Source organism: Mus pahari, chromosome 23 (assembly GCF_900095145.1).
Source record: "Mus pahari chromosome 23, PAHARI_EIJ_v1.1, whole genome shotgun sequence".
NCBI lineage: Eukaryota > Metazoa > Chordata > Mammalia > Rodentia > Muridae > Mus > Mus pahari.
In genome coordinates, this window is record NC_034612.1 from 7,496,219 (window position 1) to 7,518,066 (window position 21,848).

The window sequence follows — 21,848 nt, forward strand, 5'->3', positions numbered from 1 at the left end:
AAGGGAAGGGAAGGAAGGGAAGGGAAGGGAAGGGAAGAAGGGAAGGGAAAGGGAAGGGAAGAAGGGAAGGGAAGGGAGGAAGGGAGGAAGGGAGGAAGGATGGTAATGTGGGCAGGCCCTCCAAAGCCACACAGGGAGCCTGAATTGCATTCTGTAGGAAAGGGCGCCCTTGGAGGGTTTGGAACACCATGACACGCTGTGAATGATATCTGGGAAACCTTAAGTCAGAGAACCTGTTGATGTTGCGTGGGAGCCGATCTAAGAAGTGTCTGACTCGGAAAAGCTAAACTCTACCCCAGAAGCAGCCAGGGAGCCATGTTCCTTTCTACCCTCACCCTGCGTCCCTTTCAAGAAGCCCACTTAGGAAGGTGATTCCATATGCTAAAAAGGGGAAACGATGAACAATTTGGTTTAAGCTTACTTGGGCAGACAGGCAGGAAAACAGGGCAAACGTCTCCCACGTCTGGGGGCTCTTCCGCCTTGCCCCAAGGCTCAGGTGGGAAGAACCAGGGCCAGCACACAGAGAGATGGCTGAGGAGGCCGAGAGGATTAGCCAGGTGCTGAGATGACAGCCCTGGAACTGATGGTGGGTGGGGGACCCCAACTGAGCTCTGCACACCACGTGCCCCAGTTGTATTGTCTGCCCAGCTAGAAATGGACATCTTTCCCCCAATCAGATCACCCCACCCCTGTCTTTGGAAGAGCAGCTAATGTGCCGATCAATCGATCAGATGACCACTTGCTACAAAGTGGGTTTCTGGGGCCCCCAGGAGTGTGTGTTGGGACTGAGGACTTGTCTCAGCATCTGAGGTAAGTAGAGCGTCACTGCCTGAGAGGATTCTTCCAACAGGAAATTTGGAGTTTCGAACAGGAAACGGGGTCAGGAGCATCTTCTGACCACACTTGGGTTCAAATCCCAACCCCGTTGCTTCCTGAGTGTGCTGATGTGGCCAAGTCAGCTACCCAGTTTGAACCTCGGTGTCTTCCGCAGTAAAGTGAGGAGAGCTGCACCTTCTGCTTCTTGAGGTCTCAGAGCTAAGGATGGAAGTAAGGCACCAAGGTCAGATCCTTGACACTGAGTAGGTCTTCAAGAAAGCCGTGGCCACTCTCCTGTTTACTATGGGAACAGCCATAATTATTGATCCTGTGCTTGGGAGCCATTTTCAGACTAGAAAGATGGGCTGGCTCGAGTACCGAGAGTCCTAACATGGGATCAGGAGCGACGTGGGTTTTCCTTGGCCAGGAGATGACCCGGGGCTCTCTCTATGCATGCCAGTAATAGACCCTGGTTGTCCAAAGCGCCAACCTGTTCAATGCAGCTGACAGTGGCTGCCTTCCCTCTATGCCCTACCTGGTGGGTCACCTTACTGGCATGAGCAAGCTTGCCTCTTAAATGGCCCCACTTGCCATGGGATCTGGGTTTGTCCCTGACTGCAGAAATGGGAACCTGAACAAGATAACATATTTAATGGGATTCTAAATGTTGACTTCATCTTATGTTTCTTCAACCCTTAATACTTGATGAATTTAGTCTTGGGGTGGGGGCATCCCTTTTACAAGAAGGAAGGAGAAGGGTAGGAGGACCCAACTAACTCAGCAGAGGCTGAGAAGAGGGTGGACCTCAGACTCAGATGCAGTCCACGAGGTGCCTCGTGTTTCTGAATGATAAGTCAAAGAGAACCCCAGACACCAGGGACAGGCCCTAGGTGCAGAGAAGTCACCCAGGGGCTAAGGTTCAGACAGCAAAATATCCCCCATAAAGCAGGAGTACTTAGATTGATTACCAAAATCCATGCAAAATAGTCAGGTGTGGTGGTCCAGATGTGGTGGTCCAGGTGTGGTGGTCCAAGTATGGCGATCCAGGTGTGGCAGTTCAGGTGTGGTGGTCCAGGTGTGGCGGTTCAAGTATAGCGGTCCAAGTGTGGTGGTCCAGGTGTGGCGGTTCAAGTATAGCGGTCCAAGTGTGGCGGTCCAGGTGTGGTAGCCCAGGTGTGGTGGTATAGGTGTGGCGGTCCAGGTGTGGCAGTCCAGGTGTGGTGGTCCAGATGTAGTGGTCCAGGTGTGGTGGTCCAAGTATGGTGGTCCAGGTGTGGTGACCCAGGTGTGGCGGTCCAGGTCTGGTGTTCCAGATGTTGTGGTCCAGAAGTGGTGGTTCCATTACTGGAGAAGTGGAGACTGACCTTGCTGGCCAGACAGCCTAGATCACAGCAAGCACCATGTCACAGTAACACACCCTGTCTCACAGAACAAGTTGAATGGCTCTTGAAGAATGGTTTCCAAGGTTGACCTCTAAACTCCAAGTATACATCCATGAATGAGATCATTTACCACAACACCCACCTGCACATACACACACATGTACTCACACACACACATATGTGAACACACACACACACATGGAGAGAGAGAGAGAGAGAGAGAGAGAGAGAGAGAGAGAGAGAGAGAGTGAGTGAAACAGAGAGATAGACTGAGAAAGAGATAGAGATTTGGGCTTCATAGTCAGGCTGACCTGAGCAGCCATCAGCTCTCTGCCTTAACTATGCGATCAAAGGGACATGAATGGACACAATGCCTGAGCATGGTCACAGAGGCTCCAGGAAGGTCACGCATCTCTGCAAACTGCAGAGCGCCATCTCTGCACAAGGCGCCATCTGCCCCGTGAGAGCCGGGCATCTCGGAGAGCTGTCACATAAAACTTCCTCTGAAGATGGCTAACTGTCTTGTGATTCCAAGGCTTAATAGGCTAAGCCTCAGTTCTGAGGAAAAGTTACTTGTGTGGAACACGGTTCCCCAAGGGGGCTGCTGGCTAAAGGAGTCATTATCTTCATCAGATGAACAAATCTGAGTCAGCCTGATCACGTGACGACTACCTGGGCAGCCCAGGTAGGCAAAGGGCTATTTCTATGCTTGCCTGGGCTGCGCAGTGAGTTTCAAGCCAGCCCTGGCAATTTAGCGAGACTCTGTGTTTAAAAATATTTAAGAGAAGTAAGCCAGGCGCTGGGAGCCTCACTTATCGATGGAGTGCTTGCCTGGTGTGGGCAAGGTCCTAGATTCGGTCCCCAGGATGAAGTAGATGACGTGAATAAGTCACTGGGCCCAACCAAGTCCCCCGTTTCTCCTGTATCATCTTGTTCACTCCGAGTTAGGGTTTCGGAATCTGCTTGTTTCCTCCAGAGAGCAGGGACATTTAAAAAACCCAGGTCTAAGACCCAATAAGGTATTGTTTGGGGGGGGGCATTTTTATACCTTTTTGAGATAGGGTCTTGCTATGAAATCTGAGTCGGCCCCGGGGTTCACAATCCTTCTATGCTAGCTTCCCACGTACTGAGAATACAGATGAACGCTGCCGGGCTCAGCTGGACTCAGGACAAGCTAAGCAAGCTCCGTGCTTGTATCTGTTTACCCGAACAATCATGCCACCATATAGAGATATGGATACATCCATTTCAAGGTCAGAAAGACCGAGGCCCAAGGAGATAGCAGAAAGGTGGGGTCCTTGAATGCATATAGAAAGCATATTACCAGCTTCCTACTGTGAACCAATGGCCATGCTGGATGCTGGGGTGGTATTGGGGGAGGGCATAAGAAGAAGAAAGAAAAATCCCTTCCCCTCTGCGGAGGGGTGTACATCAAAGCATCCAGACCCAACTGTGTGGCTTCAAGTCTGAACACCTTCCCCTCTCATCCCCATGTTCAATTATTGCCTCTGAGAAGTCTTAGCAACCGGATATGGAGCTTGTTTTGTTTGCTCTGCAATGGAGAAGACCTTATTCCTTTTAGAGGTACTATTGATATTAACTAAACCACTACACAGGTGTCCTGAGTACCTACTATGTGCCACACTATGTACCTACTATGTGCCGCATCACTGTGGCATGGCGTGTCTAGTCATGTCACTAAACATGGGATAACCCAGGCATGGCTCTCTGCTCAGGTCACTAGAAGCCAGGCAGGAAGATGGACGGGGGGNGGGGGGGTGGGGGGGGTTGGCAGACAGGTTAGTAGTACATCTTGTAATCAGCTATGACTGCGGAAGGCAGGGTGCGGCTTTCTGATTGGAAGGGAGAGTCAGGGAAGGTTCCCTGGAGGAAGCTGTGGTCGAGCTGATGTGGGATGGGAACTAGCAGCGCTGTGTCAGGAGGAAACAGGGATGCTCGGGGTACCTAGAGAGATAGTGAGCTGCACTAGAAGGAGCTGGTGCTTGGTGAGGCGGGAGCTTTGGTCACAGCTCAAGGGGTGGAGGGGATGCCAGGAACAAGGAGAGTAAGCAAATCCCCTGAGGCTTGCTGGGTCTCAGTATGAGACTGACTTTTATCCTGAGAGCAAGGACCGATGAAAGCAGGGCATCTAGACAGAGGGAATGCTGGGTAAGCCACAGTAGGAGGAGCTATGGTGGGCGTCTAGACAGAGGGAATGCTGGGTAAGCCACAGTAGGAGGAGCTATGGTGGGTGTCTAGACAGAGGGAATGCTGGGTAAAATGCAGACGAGGCAGTAGAAGGAGCCATGGTCCCCCTTTGTGTCTCATCCTCTTCCCACCCGCATCCACTTCCTGTAGCCCAATTAACTATCCCAGGGCTTCTTGCCAAGTTAACAAACCAACTCCCTCGCCATTTCTAGTGGGCTAATTGCTCTGAATGCCCCAGCCTGAGCCTTCCAGTCTGATTCTGGCTCCCTGGGACCTCTCATTTGAGCCAGTGTTTCTGGAAACTTCTTGGGAGGCTCTCAGCACAGGAGACTGACCATTCTATCCCTGGCTACTCGACAGCCCAGCAGGAACCAACCAGTTTGTCAGCCTGAGATTGCCTAAAGGAAGACTCCACATAAACGATTGGGGGCTTGGGGGGAGGGCAGCGAAACCGGTCTGTGACTCAGATCCCTAGACCCAGGGACAGCATGATGCTACCTTAAGGCTCTTCTCTCCATGAAAGAATGAGGGACGGGAAGGGTAGACTTGCGACCCTTTAGAGGTGTGCGTGTTCTCCCCACCCATCCTCAGATCCCGGAAGAGCAGAATCTCACAGCCCAAAGAAAGGTTCACTGGTACTGCCCGTGTTCAGAAACCATGCGTGAGGGAAGCTGGCAGGCGGGTCACAGGGGCAGTGGGTCAGGGGTGAGCCCAGGTTCTCAGATTCTGCTCTGTGTGGGAAGCAGAGAGGCAGGCAGGAGTATCTGTGATCCTACTCCATGGCCAGCCCTTGCCCTTGCAAACGGACTAGTTTAGTGTCTGGTCTTGAATCACAGAGTCCTGTGTTTTGACAACCAATCTACCTTCTGTGGTATTCTGTGCCAGGCGTCAGTATCCTTGTCTGTAACATGGGGATCGTTATAGAGGACTCTCCAAATAATATCCAAAATACAAGGTGAGCCAGGAACCCCGACGCGAACATTACTTATTTTATGTATACATGTACCAGGATGTCACAGTGTGAGGCTTCCATATGTTATTAGCTTGCAGCCGTGAAAAATAGACATGTGTTTACATGACAGTAGCACAGTCTAGGGAGAACTGACTTTGATCATCGGGGAATCTTCATGAAAGACAGAGCTCGAAGGAGGGAGAGTGGGATAGCTGAAACCCGTTCCAAGGGACGCATGTCTGGCAGGTTCACAAACCATGACCCTCAAAGCAATAAGAGCTGACGCTCAGGGGCCGTGGTTGCTTTGTTTAATCCATTTTGATTGGATTTGGGATCAGACACCTCTCCGGATGTGTCTCTGTGGACCTTTCCAGAAAGGTTTAACTGGGGTGGGAAGATATACTGGGAACGTGAACGGTGCCGTCCCGTGGGACTGAATACAACTAGGAAAGCGGGCTGAGCCCCAGTGATCACCTCTCTCCGTGGATAACTGTGGATGCCACTTGGCAACCCAACCTTCTCAGTCTCCTGCTGCCATGGCTTCCTCAGTATGAAAGAAGCGTGCCCTCGGCCCACATAAACTCTCCCTTACGCTGCCTGAGCCAGCGCTCCACCTAGAAAGCAGGAATGACAATGATAGGTATTTCTTATAGTTGTAACTCAAAGGAAATAGTGTATGGAAAACATGTAGTATGGTGACTGGTGAGCGAGTCTTTGAGTTACTTGGTACTAATGACTAAGGTTGGGCTGTTGCTTTTGATGATGTTGACGACGAGGACAATGGTTAATATCGATGGTGATGAATACAGGCATCATCCTAATCACATCTTAGTGTATGAAGGTAACATGGATACTGTTGGTAAAGCCGTTGCTACTTTTTGTTGGACCACCTAGGGTGGAACTGGAAGAGTTGCACCTTTCCTGCGTTATCATCTGGGTTGCCAAGGATCACGTTTGCAGTTGCTGCCTCCAAGCATCTCACATACTGCTGTCCACAGGGCCTGGAGTTTTCTAGACCACCGGGGCATCTCATCTGTCCATCTGCTTCTTCCTCCACTCATCTACTCATCCATCCATCCATCCATCCATCCACCCATCCATCCACCTACTCACCCACATATCCATCGACTCAACTCTCTAGCCAGCCATCCACTCATCCATCCATTATCCATCCATCCATTTATCCATTCATTCACTCAACTATCCATCCATCCATCCATTCATCCATCCATCCATCCACTTACCCACCCATCCATCCAACATCCACCCATCCACCCATTCGTATTTATATCCATCAATCCATCCCTCCATCCACCCACTCATTTATTCAGCCTGTCCATCCACTCCACCCACTTATTCCATCCATCTGTCCACCAAGCCATCCATCCATCTTTCCTTTTCTCTGTCTTTCAGGTTAAAGTGCCACAATAAATGCACCAAAGAAGCCCCGCCCTGTCACCTCCTGATCATCCACCGAGGAGGTAAGTATTTAACACTTGTTACCCTGATGTGGGCTCTGGCGCTCGGCCGTCCAAGGCGGCATCCCCACCCGGCTGGATTCCAGATACTTCCCCATCCCTAGACCCTTGCCCACTTGATTTCTTTTCCACTAAAGCCTCTTCCCATTCTGACTCCTGCCATCACTAGCTCTTGCTTTTCCTCCACATTCAAAGAAGAGCTCAGGGCCTTCCCATGGTATGCGCGATCCAGGCTCCCTCAGTTCATCTTGGAGAAGTAGTCGAAGTGGCCTTGGGGAGTAGTCTGGCTCGGGGCAGAGTTGTTTTAGACCATCTGCTCTGGGGTCCTGGGAGTGTCTGGACTAACTTGACCAAGGTGTCAGCCATTCACAGTGCACAACCAGACCCATTCACCTGGGAGGAAAAATGTCGTGCTCTCTGCCACATACACAACAGCCATTTGTAAAGTCTCATAGCCCCGCTTGCAAAATAATTCCCAAATTTCCATCCCCGGGGCATTTTCTTAAGTCTGTGCTGTTTGTTGGACAAGAAGCTGTTGGTCACATTGATGATTTAACTTGAGATTCTTGAGAATGAGCTAAAAGCACAGGTTCTGTTCCCGAGTCTCAGTTGCCACACCTTGGGGCTCAGGAGCCATGTGTGGCTGCTGCATTGGGTGGTGGAAGGGACAGGCCAGTTTCATTCCTGCAGAGACCTCTCCTGATGCTGCCACTCCTTCCTGTGAGATCAAAACTCTGCTCTTAAGATGCAGATCAGTGTAGATGGCCAGATTTTGCAGCCCGAAGAGCTCAGGCCATGAGCTTCTGGATGGCCTCTCTCTTTCTCTGGGGACAGATGATTAATAAGCATCAATGTTATGGGTTGTTTTTTTTTTTTTTTAACAACCTCTTTATGGTCCTATCCTGTACCTGGCTCCTCCATTCTCCTTGCCATTTAGGCTATCTCAGACTAAATCCCATGAGGTGGACCTTCCAGCCACCTCCCCAAAAGGAAGTAAAAGTCAGATATTGTCTTTTGTTTGGGAAGTTCTCTAAAGGCTCCTTCTCTCTCCCCTCACTCTGACATCTCCTCTGTGGTGGCCACCTGTGTATGTCTCTTTTCCTTTAAGTGTGCTTCCTTGGGTCTCTGTGAAGAGAGAAGGATGGGAGGAGTGTTTGGCTCCCTCCTCTCCTGCCTCTTCCCACTCCGCGACCTTAGCACACCTAGCATGGCTATTTTGAAACCCCGAGTTCACACAGCTCCTGAGCCCCAGTCCAAGGTCAGCATCACTGGGGAATTTGCCTCCCACCAAATCCCGCCTCGCACTGGGTGCTTTGAAGCTTAACTCCCCCAGGAAGTGGAGACCCAGGTTGTAGGAGGTTGAGCCTCCTCCAGAGTCTGGTATTTGGAGAAGACCTCCTTCCTCCCACCTACCTTCAAGGCCAAGCTCCCTGGGCCCCAGGAGGGCTGGTGTCTTGCAAGTAAATCAAAGAGAACTTTCCTGAAGAAGTCCACTGGCTTCTTGCATCCCCCCCCCCACCTCCCTGTTGGTGGGAAGTTGAAAATAGAGTCTGTTTCCATGGTAATGGCAGCTCAGGCTAAGCAGAGAAATTAAATCCCTGGGTCAGAGCAAAGCTTTAATTCCACATCCCTCTGCTCCCCCCCCCTCACCCCCCAACAAAACACAACTAAGACGGAGAGGTGCAAGGCAGGCAAATCTGAACTTGAGCAGACTCGCTACTGTTGCACGCTGTGTACCTTATGAGTGACAGAAATAACAAGAGGCAGGCATTTGAGGATGGAGTCCTTCTGCCCCACAGGAAGCAGCTATTTAGCATCACTTGCCTGTGTGCCCAGCTCTGGCTCTGGGTGTGACACCCAGGGGGATGGCTAAAGGAGCTGCGCCATTATTGTCGGGATCCACAGTTATTTGGGACAGACGCAGTCCAGTGTGTGGCAGTTTTCTTAGTCCTGATAAACTCCATACATAACAAAAGACATCCTAATGCCCAGTTAGAACACACGGGGACAGGTGCCCATCATGACGCGTGCGCTAATTGCGGGCCTCCAGAGATCAGGGACCTCTTGCGTCGCAGTCAAAGTTCAAGGCTAGTGTGATGCAGTAGCATCCGTGTGGGAGTAAGAGAGAAACGAAGGAGAGCAGTTTCCTGTTTCTCTTGTCCAGAAACTCAGGGTCTGAGTGAGGGGATAGGTAATTAAAATAAGAAATGTCTAAAAAAGATATGTAGACACTGAGGTGGTGACTCAGTTGGTAAATTCGTCCCTGCCATTCTGCCACACACGATGAGGACCTGGGCTTTGAGCCCCGGAAGGCATGCCCAAATGCCAGGGTGACAAGGCACACCTGTAACCCCAGTGCTGGGGGGTGGGGGTCTAAGTGGGCAGATCCCCGAAGCTCATTGGCTAGCCAGTGAAGCCCAACTGATGAGCTCCAGGTTGAGTGGCAGAGCCCATCTCAAAAAATTAAGGGAGGGCTGGAGAGATGGCTCAGTGGTTAAGGGCACTGACTGCCCTTCCAGAGGTCCTGAGTTCAATTCCCAGCAACCACGTGGTGACTCACAACCATCTGTCATGGGATCCGATGGCCTCTTCGGGTGTGTCTGAAGGCAGCCATAGTGTACTCACATACATTAAATAAATACATAAATCTTAATTTAAAAAATTAAGGGAGAGTGAGATCAAGGAAAGACCACATGCACACACACCCATGTGACACATCTAGAGTGACAAATACCTTACATGAACACACACACACACACACACACACACACACACACACAATGCATATAATACGAAGAGTCTAAAAACCATAGAGCACACCGAGAACATTTGTCATGGTGATTCATGGCTATCATTTCTAGTGTCACTGGTAGGTTTCAAAGTGGGATCTGAGCTGGGCTGTCCGGACATGACCAAAGCCAACGAGATACTTAGACTCTCTCTGTTGTTTTTACCCTACGGACCCAGCAAGGTTAGTGCGAACCGAGTCGGTGCCCTGTGACATCAACAACCCCGTCCGGAAGCCCGCCCGATATTCAGATCTCCACATCAGCCAGACGCTCCCCAAAACCAACAAAATCAACAAGGTGAGGTGTGGCTTTTACAGGGTGAGGGGGTATGCGGGGCAGATGGTGGTGGCTGGGCCAGGTGGCGGGTGGGAAGGGGGAGAGGCTGGAGATGGCTCCTCCTGGGCTTTCCTGGTTCCCGGTGGTTTATATGCAGTAAAGCTTGCAGGGCGGAGGGAAACCGTCCTGCGATTAGTTGAAGAGATACTAGAGGCAGACTGCATCTGGTTTAGAAGCAGGCCTGTGGAAATGAGACAGGATGAATTGGGGGCGGGGAGGTCTGGGGGGTGGGGGGGCAGAAGGGAGTTTCTGTGGCACTCCAGACCCTGGCTGGGATGCCTCCCCATCTGCCAGAGCAGCTGTGTACACGGTGGTGGGCTTTCCGAACATCTGTTGAACTAAGGGCTGGTGATCTTAGCTTCTGGTAGAGAATTAGATGGATGGATAACTATCACTGGGGGGCCCTTAACAACAGCTGGATCAATGTCTTCCCTCTGGCGGATGGCCAGCAGCAGGCGGCTCTCTGCACCTCTTCCCTTCTGGTGTGATCTGTCTATGTTGCCTTTGGCGTGTGTGTGTGTGTGTGTGTGTGTGTGTGTGTGTGCCTTTGGGCTGTGCTGAGAGTGGCCCAGGAACAATTCCACCCCATGCTAGAAGTCAGTTTTGCATATGTCAGGAGGTGGTTTCTGGGGGGGGGGGGGACAAAGCCCCTTGTTTATTGTGTCGAAGGTAGATAAAGCGTGGTGTGAACTTAGAGGTGGGGGAAGTCACAGATCCTGAAGCAGGTACCAGGCGAGCATCATGATGACAGAAGACCTTCCCCTTCCTTCGCCATCTCCTCTCAGGAGCCAGAGCGGGTCTCAATGGGCGTTACTGGAAAGGCTGTCATTCTGTCTAAACCCCACCTACTGGTTTTCTGCTGGTGGCTGGGAGCAGCTCTAATTTGTGTATTTCTTTTCCAACTTCCTTGTGCATGTGTGTACATGGCTTTGAGTATCTGTGGGTGCTCACGTGTGGGCGCGTGGGTCCATGTGTGTGATGACACACATGGACACATGTGATGAGTGTGGGTGTGGAGGTCAGAGGTTCATGTCCGGAACATCCCTGTGGGCTCTTGGATCTTACTGAAGAAGGGCCTCTTAATTACACCCAGAGCCTGACTCTAGGGCTGTTTTTTGCTTTTGCCACAGCTATTGGCCTTAGCCTTTATTGTTAGTTCTTGGGGCAGTCACCTCTGGCTCCTTGTCACATCAGCCCTGCATTTGAAAGAACCCGTGTTCTGGGGTCAGGGCAAACTGCCACCAGTCTTGATGGCCGTGTGGAACTCTAGGCAAGTGACATGCTCTCTCTGGGCTCAAGTCTGAAGTTGTCCTCTATATAAAATGGGCATGTTCCAGCTGTCTGCTGCTATACAACAAACCACCCCCAAGTCAGCAGTGTATAAATCCTACCCTTTCGTTATGTTTACTGTCTTCTGGCTAGAGGTTAGGAGTTGGGACAGAGAACCGTGGGATGGTGTGTGTGTGTGTGTGTGTGTGTGTGTGTGTGTGTGTGTGTGTGATTTTGCTTTTGTCGTGGGATATCCAAAGGCTCTATTGGGAAACCACTTACAACTGGTGGCTAGTGACATCTAGAACCAGGCCAAGTTCGCCCACCATCCGCTTTCCTGTGACTCAAGCCACGCCCACACTGTCTGTTGCTACTTTTACACCGGGATGATAACAGCCGAGTTGATGAGTCACAAGAAGGCCCTGGCAGCTGGAAACCCCTGATGTTTACCATCAAGTCCTTCACAGTTTTACAGGCTTCTTCTCTCTTAGGGCTGGTGCCTGGGTGGGGGAGGATTAAAGTCAGCCAGAACGACCACCTGACCACCTGTAGCCTGTTGTTCCTCCCAATGTGGCTGCCTCACTGCATCTGTGTTCCTTACATGGTGGCTCATGGGAACTTGGCAGCGTTCTTTCCAGCGTTCGTTCCTAACGAGGCAGCCACACGTTGTGGGACTTGAGGTTAGGCAAGGTTAGGCAAGGTAGACTCCAGCTGCCATTGGGAAGAGGCTTTGGGTTGCTGTTTTAGTCACTCACAGTGGCCGATAACAATGCCAGCTCTGGAGAGCTTCCCCTCCCCGCCTCCCGAGGCGGCATTAAATAACATTTGAAAATGCTCTGTGCCTCCTGGTTCAGAGTGATGTTCCGGGAAGTGTAAGGAGTGTTGTCTTTGATCTCAGGGCTTCAAGCAAAACATCAAGCCAGGACCCCTTTCCTTTGGTTGTTTTTCTGGCAGTCTCAAGGCTGGTCTAAGTGGATGAACACTTGGTTAGTGTGTACAAACCTCTGGCTTCCATCTGTGGCTCTGCTCAGAGGAGGAAGGGAGGGAGGAAAGAAACTAATAAAAGGGGACCTCCCACTGGGACAGCTGAGGGGGCTCAGTTAGTGGCATCCCTCCAGAACGGACTGCATATCTCTCTTAAAACCCATCTTTTCTTCTGTGATACTGTCAGGGGGGGCAGGAGTTCAAAGCCACTCAGAGACCTTTCTGTCTGGCACAGCCAGTGCTGGAGCCTCTTGATGTCAGATGGGCCAAAACCACGGGGCAGACTGATGAGGCACAGTGACATCGTTCTGCTTGTCTGCCAGGAGGGGCACTCGGGAAGGGACAGAAATTGGCCTCTGCGCAGACAGCGGCTTCGCCACGGAGGTGGACAGGCTCTCTCAAGTCGGGCTGGGCTATTTATCTTCCTGCCTCGTTCTTGTCTGACTGTCTTTGTGCAGATTCCCGTTGTCGGGCATGATGTGGCTGGTGAACAGATTCCGCAGCCAGTTTACTCTGAAGAGTTTCTGCTCCTGTTTGTTTGTTTGTTTGGCCTCTCGTCGGGGCCCGATCCATCCAGGTTCACAGAGGCCCTGATTCCTTACCCGGCAGGTTGGCAGAAGGTAGATTTTGGAGTCAGAAGGCTTGGTTGGGTTTGTAGCGCAGCTCCTTCATCTGCCATGCTGCTTGTGAGCAGGGCCAGCTCAGTGCCCGTTGGCCTTTGTGTTTCGGGGCAAGGTGGGAGTGATGGGGAGGATCGGATGTGAGGGGTGTGTAGAGGATTTAGTCTAACAATGGGTACTCAGGAATGGAAGAGGGTGAAGAGGAGGAGGAAGGGGGAAGGAGGAGGGAGAGGGAGAAGAAGAGGAGGGAGAGGAAGAGGAGGAGGGAGAAGAGGAAGAGGAGGGAGAGGAGGAGGGGGAGGAGGATGGAGAGGAGGAGGATGGAGACAAAGAGGATGATGGAGAGGAAGAGGAGGAGTGAGAAGAAGAGGAGGAGGGAGAGGAGGAGGAAGGAGAGGAGGAGGGGCAGGAAGAGGAGGAGGCAAGAGGATAGGAGAGGAGAGGGAGGAAGGAGGGGAGACATAGTAATGGAATGAACAGAGACAGAAATGGAAAAGGAAAACGGTTGAGGAAGAAGAGAGGAGAAGAAAGATGAAGGAAAATGGGAATGAGAGGAATAAATGCTGATAAAGAATAAAAGAAGCAGGAGGAAGCAACAGGAGGAGCGAGGGAGTGGAGGAGACAGTGAGGGACAGAAGAAGTAAGAAAGTCTGCATGAGGAAAGAAGCTGGATGAGCAACGTCAGTAGCCTCTGCAGCCCCAGAGACTTACGTAGGACCAGTGTCCAACACTCAGGGCATCAAAACAGCCATCCTGAGCAGCAGCCAAGGCCTTGGCTCTTCCTGCTGTGAGCAGGAGGTTGGAAGATCGGGCATGCTGGCTTGTTACAGTTACAGGGAACAGAGCCCTACCTCGACAGCTCGTTAAAGTAAGCTGCTGTAAGGGTGGCCAAGAGGCAAGACAAGAGGCAACAGTAGGCCACTCTTGAGGAGCCGGGCTCTCTGAAAGTAGACCTGGGGGATGACCTCAAGTCAAGTGGGCTGCCTGACCCCAGTGACACCAGGACTTTGCTTTTAAAGATCAATTGTTTCAATTGGGTGGAAGTGGGTATGTGCACATAAGTGCAGGTGCTTGAGGCAGCCAGAAGAGGGCGCTGGATTCCCTGGAGCTGGAGCTACAGCAGCTATGAGTTAGGGGTGCTGGGACCTAAGATTCATCACGGATTCATCTGTCTAGCCATAGACACTGTTGTTCTAAAGCTATGAAAAGGTGAAACCACTAAAACAACCCAAAAAAGGCTTTATGAAAAAAAAAATTCCACCCAATTTAAAAACGGAATAAATATCTATGGTAATCAAAACCGAAAGGAAAATCCAGAGGGCAAACAATCCCAGGAGAGGATGTTCACTGTGGCTGTGGCTGAACCATCACCATGTACCATTCTCACTGGCCCGAGAGACTGAGATGTGACACCACACTGAGCACTGGCTCAGATACTGAGAAAACTGCTCACGGTAGGGTGTGGGTGTAAACTGGCTCAGCCACTCCAGAGAGCCACATATGTGCACACAAACCTCGTTATAAATATTTATAGTAGCTTTATCCTCACACACACAAAGGAAGCAACCCCAACCAGGAAGCTGCAGCTTAGATGTCCCTCTCTGGGCGATAATTCACAAAATGTGCATCCAAACGGTGGAGTATTTCTCAAGCACCACCGCAGTCATTATGCTCATAAAGATGCCTTCTTCTCAAGGTTTGGAAGAAGGACTGCCTCTTCCTGCTCCCGGTGGCTTCTACGGTCCCTGACTTCTGGTGGCATCCCTCCAGGGTCTGCCTGTCTTCACATCCTCTACTCTTCGCGTCTTTCCTCTTTCCTGCCTGTCATGAGGCTATTCATCCTAAGAGTCAGGACCCAGTCTGCCTCTCTCGATCTTTGTCTTTGTTACATCAGCAGCGACCCTTGTTCTAACGGGGACTGGGTCCTAAACTTCAGGGTGATGTGTCTTGCGGGAGGGCACATTAAACCCACTGACTGCTCTCCGAAGTTCATCCAGCGAGGCTGTTCCGTGCGCGCACACTGAAGGACTCCATCTTTGCTCGGATGGAGCTTCCCTTGGAGCTGGTCTGCGGACGAGACAGATAATGCAGGGCCCAGCTGCACGCTGGGGAAGATGCGAAGGCTCACTCCCACGCTCTCTCGAGCTGCCAGGCTGTTGATTCTTTAATAAACACTTGGGAGGAGAAGTGTCAGAGTTGGGGAACAGTCCTCTGGGCACCTCGGCATGGGGCCCCCTCCAGATCAAAGAGTCACAGAGACTGCCCGGCTGCCACCTCTGCAGATTTCATTATGTGGTAACCTCTCCTGCCTCGGGTTTCAGGGGCGAGCAGAAACGATTCCAGAAACCTCCCTCCGCACCTGGGTGCAACCCCTTTAAATGGACTGGCTCAGGTGTCTTGTCTCTGTGTGTATCTGTGTCGGAGGCCGTATACCTGAACAGCCAGAGGTTGACTTTGGATGTCTTTCTTTGTCACCTGTCACTTTCTACCTTACTTTTGTTTTAGATAGGGTCTCTCATGGATCTAGGCTAGACTCTAGAAGGATCTAACAATTGCAGATGGGGCAGCCATTGCTGAGGAAGATGGCTTGGGAGCCCCTCCCTGCCCAGATCATCCCATCTGCTGTGTCTCTGCCTTCCCACCTGTTCCTGACCCCTGCCCTGTTTTTCTTTCCACAGGACCACATCCCTGTCCCTTACCAGCCAGACTCCAGCAGCAATCCCTCCTCCACGACGTCCTCCACGCCCTCCTCACCGGCACCGCCCCTCCCTCCCAGCGCCACGCCGCCTTCTCCCCTGCACCCCTCCCCGCAGTGCCCAAGACAGAAAAAGAACTTCAACCTGCCAGGTACTTCTGTGCTGCAGAGTCCGGTGGATACCACCAGAGGGGAAGAGATAGGAGTGGGTTTTGGGGTCCTTGCCAAAACCAGCCAGGATAGGGGGCTAGCCCTTGCCTGAAAGCAATTAATTATCAATGGGTTGATAATTAGAGAGGGTCTGGGAGACATGTGGGTGTGTGTTCAGCAGACACGGTACAATTGCCATACAATGCCACATTTCATCTTTTTTTGTTTTTGTTTGGCTGTCCTGGAACTCACTTTGTAGACTAGGCTGGCCTCGAACTCAGAAATCCACTTGCCTCTGCCTCCCAAATGCTGGGATTAAAGGTGTGCGCCACTACTGCCCGGTACATTTCATCTTTTGAGGGAATGTAAAGTAAGACTCATCGGCTGTGCCTGACAGACAAGGAAACTGAGGCACGGAGACTCTTAGAGGCGTGTCCTTTGCTTAGCATCCAACTGATGTCTTTACCGAGCTAAGTCACAAGACAGAGGTACCTGCTCCAGAGTCAGCAGTTGTTCAGTGAGACAGACTGTTTGGAATTGGTGGCCAGGTGCTGTGCTGAGGACCCTGGGGACAACGTGCCAGAGCAGGTTTCCTCCTCAAGTCTCAGCCCAGCTCCCGATCTTGGCTCAGAATGGAGTGTGTGAGGCCCTGGATCCAAGATCTGCATCTGCTGGTCCTGCTCTAGCCGTGTGACCTCTGGTTCCGGTCACTCAGCTCACATTTCCCTAAGCAAACGGTGGACGAGCTGCTCGTGAGAGACATGGAGACCCAATTGTCCTTAGACTTAAGAAAGGGTCTTTGTCTCAAGTGGGTCAGACCTAAGGGGCTCTTGCCACCCCCTCCCAGACCCTCCCGTAGGCCCAAGAAGGCTGTGCCAACCAGGTCGCCATTATTACGGTACTCCAGAAATGGCTGGTGAGGTTGCCAGTGTGGAAAGTCCTTGTCATAGAAGCATAAGGACCTGAGTTAATAATGTTTAAGAAAGAAAGGAAGAAAGGAAGAAAGGAAGAAAGGAAGAAAGGAAGGAAGGAAGAAAGAAAGAAAGAAAGAAAGAAAGAAAGAAAGAAAGAAAGAAAGAAAGAAAGAAAGAAAGAATATGCTTGAAGCCCCAGCACGGGGAGCTGGAAAGAGATGGATCATGAGAGCTCACTGGCATCCAGCCCAGTCATATTGTTGAGGGATAGATGAAGTGACATCATCTCATAAAACAAGGTGGAAAGAACCTTGGGAATGGCACCTAAGGTTGGCCTCTGGCTGCTACATACATATGCACACACCAAAACACATAGGCACTCACACACACTTGCACACACACACACACACACACACACACACACACACACACACATGCTACTGGAGTCACCCTCTGGGGAAGCTAGTTTGTCGGCTGAAGTTTTCAATGGATTCAGCAATGTCACCTCCAGGAATTCAGATGCTCATGCAAGAACACCAGGATCTGTGTGTAAGGACGCTAGCCATTGCTACAGTGAAGAGTTGAAACCATGTCAAGTACCTATCCGGAGCAAAGGCTGAGTGTACTGGAAGGATGCTCGGCCGCCATTCAAAGGGACTTAGTACTCTACCGAGATTTCCCAGAATGCAAAGGGGTTCTTTCTTTCTTTCTTTCTTTCTTTCTTTCTTTCTTTCTTTCTTTCTTTCTTTCTTTCAAACAAGCTCTCAGTATGTGGCCCAAAGTTACCTTAAAAGCACTATCCCCCTGCCTCTGCTTCTGGAGCGGTGAGGTTAGTGTGTACCACCACACCTGGCTGGCAGAGGGCATTTGTCTCTCTACCACTGTCACGTGTACGATGGGGAGTGCGTGCAAGCACGTGGATACAAACCGTGGAATGTGCTCCTTAAATGAAAAACAAAACACAGTGTCCCCAGAAAGGCAGCCCGGTCTTCCCCTGCCCTAGCAAAATCTCCCAAGCATCCGACTCCCCGTCACACTTTTTACTCTGGGCATCTGGAGGTTAGGAAGGGAGCTCCGAGTGTGGCGGGCGGTCAGATATTGAGTTCTCGGGAGGCTATGAAAGTCAGTGCTTGGAGGTAACAAGATCGCTAGAGTTGATTGATCTGGACCATTCAGGGGTGTCCAAAAGGGTCTGTGAGGTTAACAGGCAATTTAACGTACCTGGTGACCTTGGAGCATGGGGAGAATGAGATGTTAGCAGGCCAACGGTGATGTGTACTGCCTGGGTGTTGGTGAGCACATCTGGCTCATTGGATTTATCCCTGCTTTCCAACCCTCCCTGAGCCTTTCTGCCCTGTGGACAAACCCAATGTGAGGCCCAGGGGACCGGCTCTGAGCATAGATGAGTCTGCTTTAAGCCCCCAGCTTTGTTCTGAGTGACTGAGATGTCTCCATGGCAAATGGCATGAAGGGGTTTCTTTCTATGGAACCACCCTAGCACATACCATGCACACATACATGTATGCATGCACATGCACACACACACACACATTCATGCACTTACATACATGCACACATACTCATACACTTACATACATTCACACATACTCAAGCACTTACAGGTATACACACATATACTCATGAACTCATATGCACACACACATATACTTATGTACTTGTACATATGCATATACCACATACACACACTTACATGTATGCACACACATTTGCCCATGAACTTACATGCATACACACACTCATACATTTACATGCACATACACACATGCCCTTACATATATATACATATATACTCATGTACTTGTATATATGCACACATCACATACATACACACATATGAACTTACATGCATGTACACACAATGCACTTACATGTATGCACACACATTTACTCATGCACTTGTACACATATACACATCACATACATACACACTCATGTACTTACATGCATGCACACACATAATTCCATGAATGCACACACAGGTACATGCAGATATGCTCATGAACTCATATGCACACACACATATACTCATGTCCCTGCATACATGTACATACCACATACACATACACTCTTGTACTTACATGCATGCACACACATGCTCATGCACTTAAATACCTACACACACTCACACACTTACATGCCTGCACACTCCTATGCCCATGCACTTAACTGCATAAACACATATTTTCTCATGTGCATGCACACACTTATATACTTACACACATGTGTGTATGCTCATGTACTTAAATGCATGCACACATACTCATGCATTCACACACACATATACACTCATCCACTTACACACCTGCAAACATTCTCATGTACTCGCACACATACTCATGTACTCACATACATGCACACATGCACACACACATACACTTGCCCACTTACACGCATGCACATCACACCAGGAAATAGAAAATTCTGGTGCCTTAAGAGAAACAAGTAAAGCTGCCTCTGGTAGCTACAGCAAGATTTCCTTGTCTATTTCTTATGTAGTTCCTTAGGTATATGCAGTGCATGGTTAGTAGGTCACCCTGTTACTCTCTAGCATCTCTATTTATCTCTCTCTCTCTGAAACCCTTCTTCCCACCCCGTCCTGTAGTGACTGCACCATTAGAGAAAATGGCGCTCCTCCTCCGGCAAACGCCACAGGCATCAGATTCTTAGGAAAGGGGAAGCCTCACGGGCAGAATGGAGGGGCCTCATGGTACCTCCTGTGTCTGGGGGTAGGGCAAAGTGGGTCCCAATCTTGCACAGCTGTGCACAACTGCTGTGTGTTCATGGTTGCCAGAGCAATGACATATCTGGATGGCAACATTTCACCAAATTGTTACCCATCCTCTGGCTTTTTGGTTCTTTCTTTCCTGTGTGTGTGTATGTGTGCATGTATGTATCTCTGTGTGTATATGTGTGTGTAGTGTGTGTGCAGGTAGTATGTATGTGGTATGTGCATGTATGTGACATGTGTGCTTATGTGTGCATTAATGCATGTGTGTTTATAGCATGAATGTAGTATGTGTGTTTGTAGCATGAATGTAGTACGTGTATGGTATGTACGTGAAGTGCATTTGTGTGCATGTGAGTGCATGTGCATGTGTGTGACTACATGTGCATGTGTGTGCAGGTATGTGTGTGAGTGCATGTGTATATGTGCATGTGTGGGGGGTATGTGTGTGTGTGAGTGCATGTGTATGCATGTGTGTGCATGTATATGTATCAGAGGTGATATGATGCCCTCCCCACACCAGTCATTTGTGGCCAGCATGTTGACCACATCTGAGTCATTGAATCAACTGTCACGTGCCCCTCTAAGGACCAGCAGGGTACCTGAGACTCCCGTTGGTCTCGGGCCACACCTTCTTTCCTCGGAACCCTGCTGCCAGGTCGCTGTGTGATCATGGAGATGTATTTACTTGCTCTCAGTCTATCCATCTGCCAATGGGATGCCAGTGCCATGAGAACAGGAAACTAGACTGCATCACTCATTCTGCGGTATAGCACGATGTTCGTTGAGTGACTACACGAATGTGCTAGCAGCTTAAATCCTATGCCCTTCCTAGGAACCTAGTTTCTCTTTGTCAAAATGTGGCATTGACGTTCAGAGGGCATCTATTGGTCTTATTGGCAAGTACCCATTGAGCTCCTACTGTGTACCAGAAACTCAGTGTGGAACTAGGAACATCCTGGTATAGCTCTGTTTTAGAGTCCCGTTGCCTCGATAACAAAAGATCCCAAACTGAACAGCTTAAACGGCACAAAGGCATCTTACATTTCTCAGGTTAGAAGCTCAGACCAGCCTTGACAGTGGAGAATCTCAATGGCTCAGTGAGCTCAGGTTACTCTATTTGCTCTCTACGGGTTTGAGTCATGTTCTTGTTTTTGTTCTGGGTTTCCCCATACCCCCAGATTCTGGAAGCTGCCTACCCTCCTGGGCTTGCACCCCTCTTCTTTCTGCCTGGGCCTCTGTGGTCACTTGTCTATTTTCGCTGACATTCTTTGACCCTGACCTTCTCTCTCTCTCACAATGACCACTATAACCACATTGGGGTCATCCACACAGCCCAGGCTAGGCCTTGTAACAAGAGCCCATCGCAGCCCACCCTGGCAAAGCCCTTTTTTGCCACACAAAGCTCTGTAGATCAGATCAGATCATGAGCAACATTTATTAAAAAGCAAAAGGCTGTCAGCCCACCTTTACTGCAGATGGAGGAGTCCCTTGGTGCAGCCAGAACCAGGCCTGGGATGCAATAGTTTCTCGTTTTGTAATCTTAGCCTTTTGTTGACAAAATGGCTGTGTATGGGTTTGGGATGGGAGTGTGTAGTCAACAAGGCCTGGACCCGCAAACTGCGGCGCATTGATTTATTGGTTTTTGGATAGCTGGGCTTTGCTACTGGAACCAATTATTTCCCGGCCTGCCCACTTATGCTTAGGAATCAAAATAACCCCACTGACATTCTAGGGCTATCTCAGAGTCGGAAAAGGGCTAAACCAACAACTTCTTCTACTCCTTAGTCTTCAATAAAAAGAGGCGGTTTTAGTCATCGACAGATGATTCCCACCAATGTTCGCGGGGACTTGGGGCTCTTGGGATATTGGTATTTACTGTTCGTCCTGAAGGAGCTTGTCAATCAACCTGAGCCTCAAGGGGAGTGTTTCCTCTGCACCCGCCTCCCTGCAAACTATTTAGCGCTTGAAGCTACCTGGCAGTCTCTGGGTTCTAAATCACTCTTTTCTGTTCGTTAAGAGAGCCGAGAGTCCAGTTTTCATCATTGGCGAATGCATTCATGTTGGGGCTCCAGCATTCCTGGATCCTTTTATAAACATCACAGTCCAAGGATGCCCATGTCCTTGCATAACACACATCCTCGGTCTCCACGCGTCTTCCCATACACTCAACCATCTCTAGATAACATGCAACACTGAGAACACTGTGTGAATGCTGTAGCCATAGTTCCTATGTATTGTTTAAGGCAAGGAAAAAAATGTACACATGGTTGGTACAGGTGTAGTTGATTATAAAGACTTGAGTCCTGAACCAGCTGAGCCTGCTGATAAAGAAGAAACAAGACCCCAGATGTACTCAGAGCCTACTGTCTGCTTCTGTGTAGCGGTCCAAACTACAGACAATATGCGTCCCAGGTACATGATCCACGTCTGTGAACACTGAGACATGGAAAGGTTTGCTCGGATTTTATGAGGGACGTAAACAGAGCAAACCCTCAATGCTACAGGC

The 21,848-nt window shown here is 50.1% G+C and overlaps 1 protein-coding gene across 2 annotated transcripts in view; it reads left to right on the top strand.

Annotated features, from left to right (window-relative positions):
* Ksr2 (kinase suppressor of ras 2) overlaps nucleotides 1–21,848 on the top strand; it is a 359,141-nt gene that overhangs the window by 271,463 nt on the left and 65,830 nt on the right. Inside the window, exons 8-10 of one of the 2 annotated variants that reach the window (XM_029533454.1) lie at nucleotides 6,772–6,839; nucleotides 9,798–9,922; nucleotides 15,513–15,681. In XM_029533454.1, the coding sequence (XP_029389314.1) occupies nucleotides 6,772–6,839; nucleotides 9,798–9,922; nucleotides 15,513–15,681 (362 nt within the window). The remainder of the gene's footprint in view (nucleotides 1–6,771; nucleotides 6,840–9,797; nucleotides 9,923–15,512; nucleotides 15,682–21,848) is intronic. The other variant, XM_029533455.1, reaches the window with a different exon arrangement.